The following is a 1,236-nucleotide window of genomic DNA, read 5'->3' on the forward strand; positions in this document are numbered from 1 at the left end:
CACTCTCACCAGCACACACCTCCTCCCCCCCACCACACACACACATTCAGATTCACACACACGCGTACACAAACACACACACACACACACACACACACACACACACACACGCACACACACACATACAGACACACACCTCCACAGTTGGACCTCAAAATACTCCAACCAAACCACCAACATTAACCCTATCAAAACATGGGGTATGATGGAGCGAAGCAAATATTCTGTAACAGCTTGGTTTTCGTTTATATCCTGGTATTGGCTAGAACTAATATGATATCCTAGATTGAGGACAACCGCCACTCTTTGCTCTGAGAGAAAAAAAGTTAATTGCCAAGCGTTTGTACGAAGTGGACCAAAGTGAAGGGGAAATATCGGTCTAGCTAAAGCAGTCACTCCCACCCTCCCTACCCTTGTCCTACATTTTGCCCCAAATAGAGTCAAAATGGTGAGCTCCTAGGTTAAAGAAAATTACGTAAAACTGTACGTTCTAGGGGGGATATCACACCGCGGGTCAATGGTTCCATGTTAAACAAGGAAAAACATTAAATATTTAACCACCACCACCACCTCAACAAGACAATTGTTTACATAGACCAGTTAAATTACATCCTTACATGTATCTCCGCAGGGCGTGAAGAAAAGGAACATGAAACTCAAAACAATCAAGGTGCTGGCCAAGAGAAGTTTCAAACGAAGCTTCACGTACAGCATGAGCAACAGTGCAATACTTGACTTCGGAAGCAAAGCACGCCATTTACTGAGTTTCACCATCATGATCTGAGGAGAAAAGACGAAAATGATGTTCCTTATAATTTGTGTGTACTTTTGAGCAGAATATATTGCTAATTTACCAATACCTGTTGCTGGGGTCGTGAATCAATGTTTATAAATCATTGCCTCAGCCTAAAGTGGGACCTCACCCGGCCCATCTGTAACTATAAAAAGACATCTAGATATCCGGGTAGCGACCAACTGTCGTCTGCTTTCTGCCCCCACCCACTCACCTCCTTTGCCCCATCCTCTGGGCTTCTGACTCTTTCTGCAGCCATTCTACTGCTACTCCTTGGCTCCTCCTTACTGCTGTCTTTCTGCCACACCCCTGATCTTCTGGTTGGAAAGATCTACACCTAGCCTTCTCGGACAAGGGCGAAAAATCTCGGAGGGCCCGTGTGCAAGTTGCGCACGTTAAAGATCCCTTGGTCTAAAATCGATAAGAGTAGGCTTCGGCCGCCA

General features: G+C 45.4%; 1 protein-coding gene across 2 annotated transcripts in view; it reads right to left on the minus strand.

The window, feature by feature from the left end:
• The window catches only part of LOC101856087, a 20,172-nt gene that overhangs the window by 11,650 nt on the left and 7,286 nt on the right, over positions 1–1,236 (minus strand). For both annotated transcript variants that reach the window (XM_035968878.1, XM_005095013.3), the window contains exon 2: positions 618–780. In XM_035968878.1, coding sequence (XP_035824771.1) covers positions 618–777 — 160 coding nt within the window. In that variant the 5' untranslated portion in view covers positions 778–780. The remainder of the gene's footprint in view (positions 1–617; positions 781–1,236) is intronic.

This window comes from Aplysia californica, unplaced genomic scaffold (assembly GCF_000002075.1).
Source record: "Aplysia californica isolate F4 #8 unplaced genomic scaffold, AplCal3.0 scaffold00093, whole genome shotgun sequence".
NCBI lineage: Eukaryota > Metazoa > Mollusca > Gastropoda > Aplysiida > Aplysiidae > Aplysia > Aplysia californica.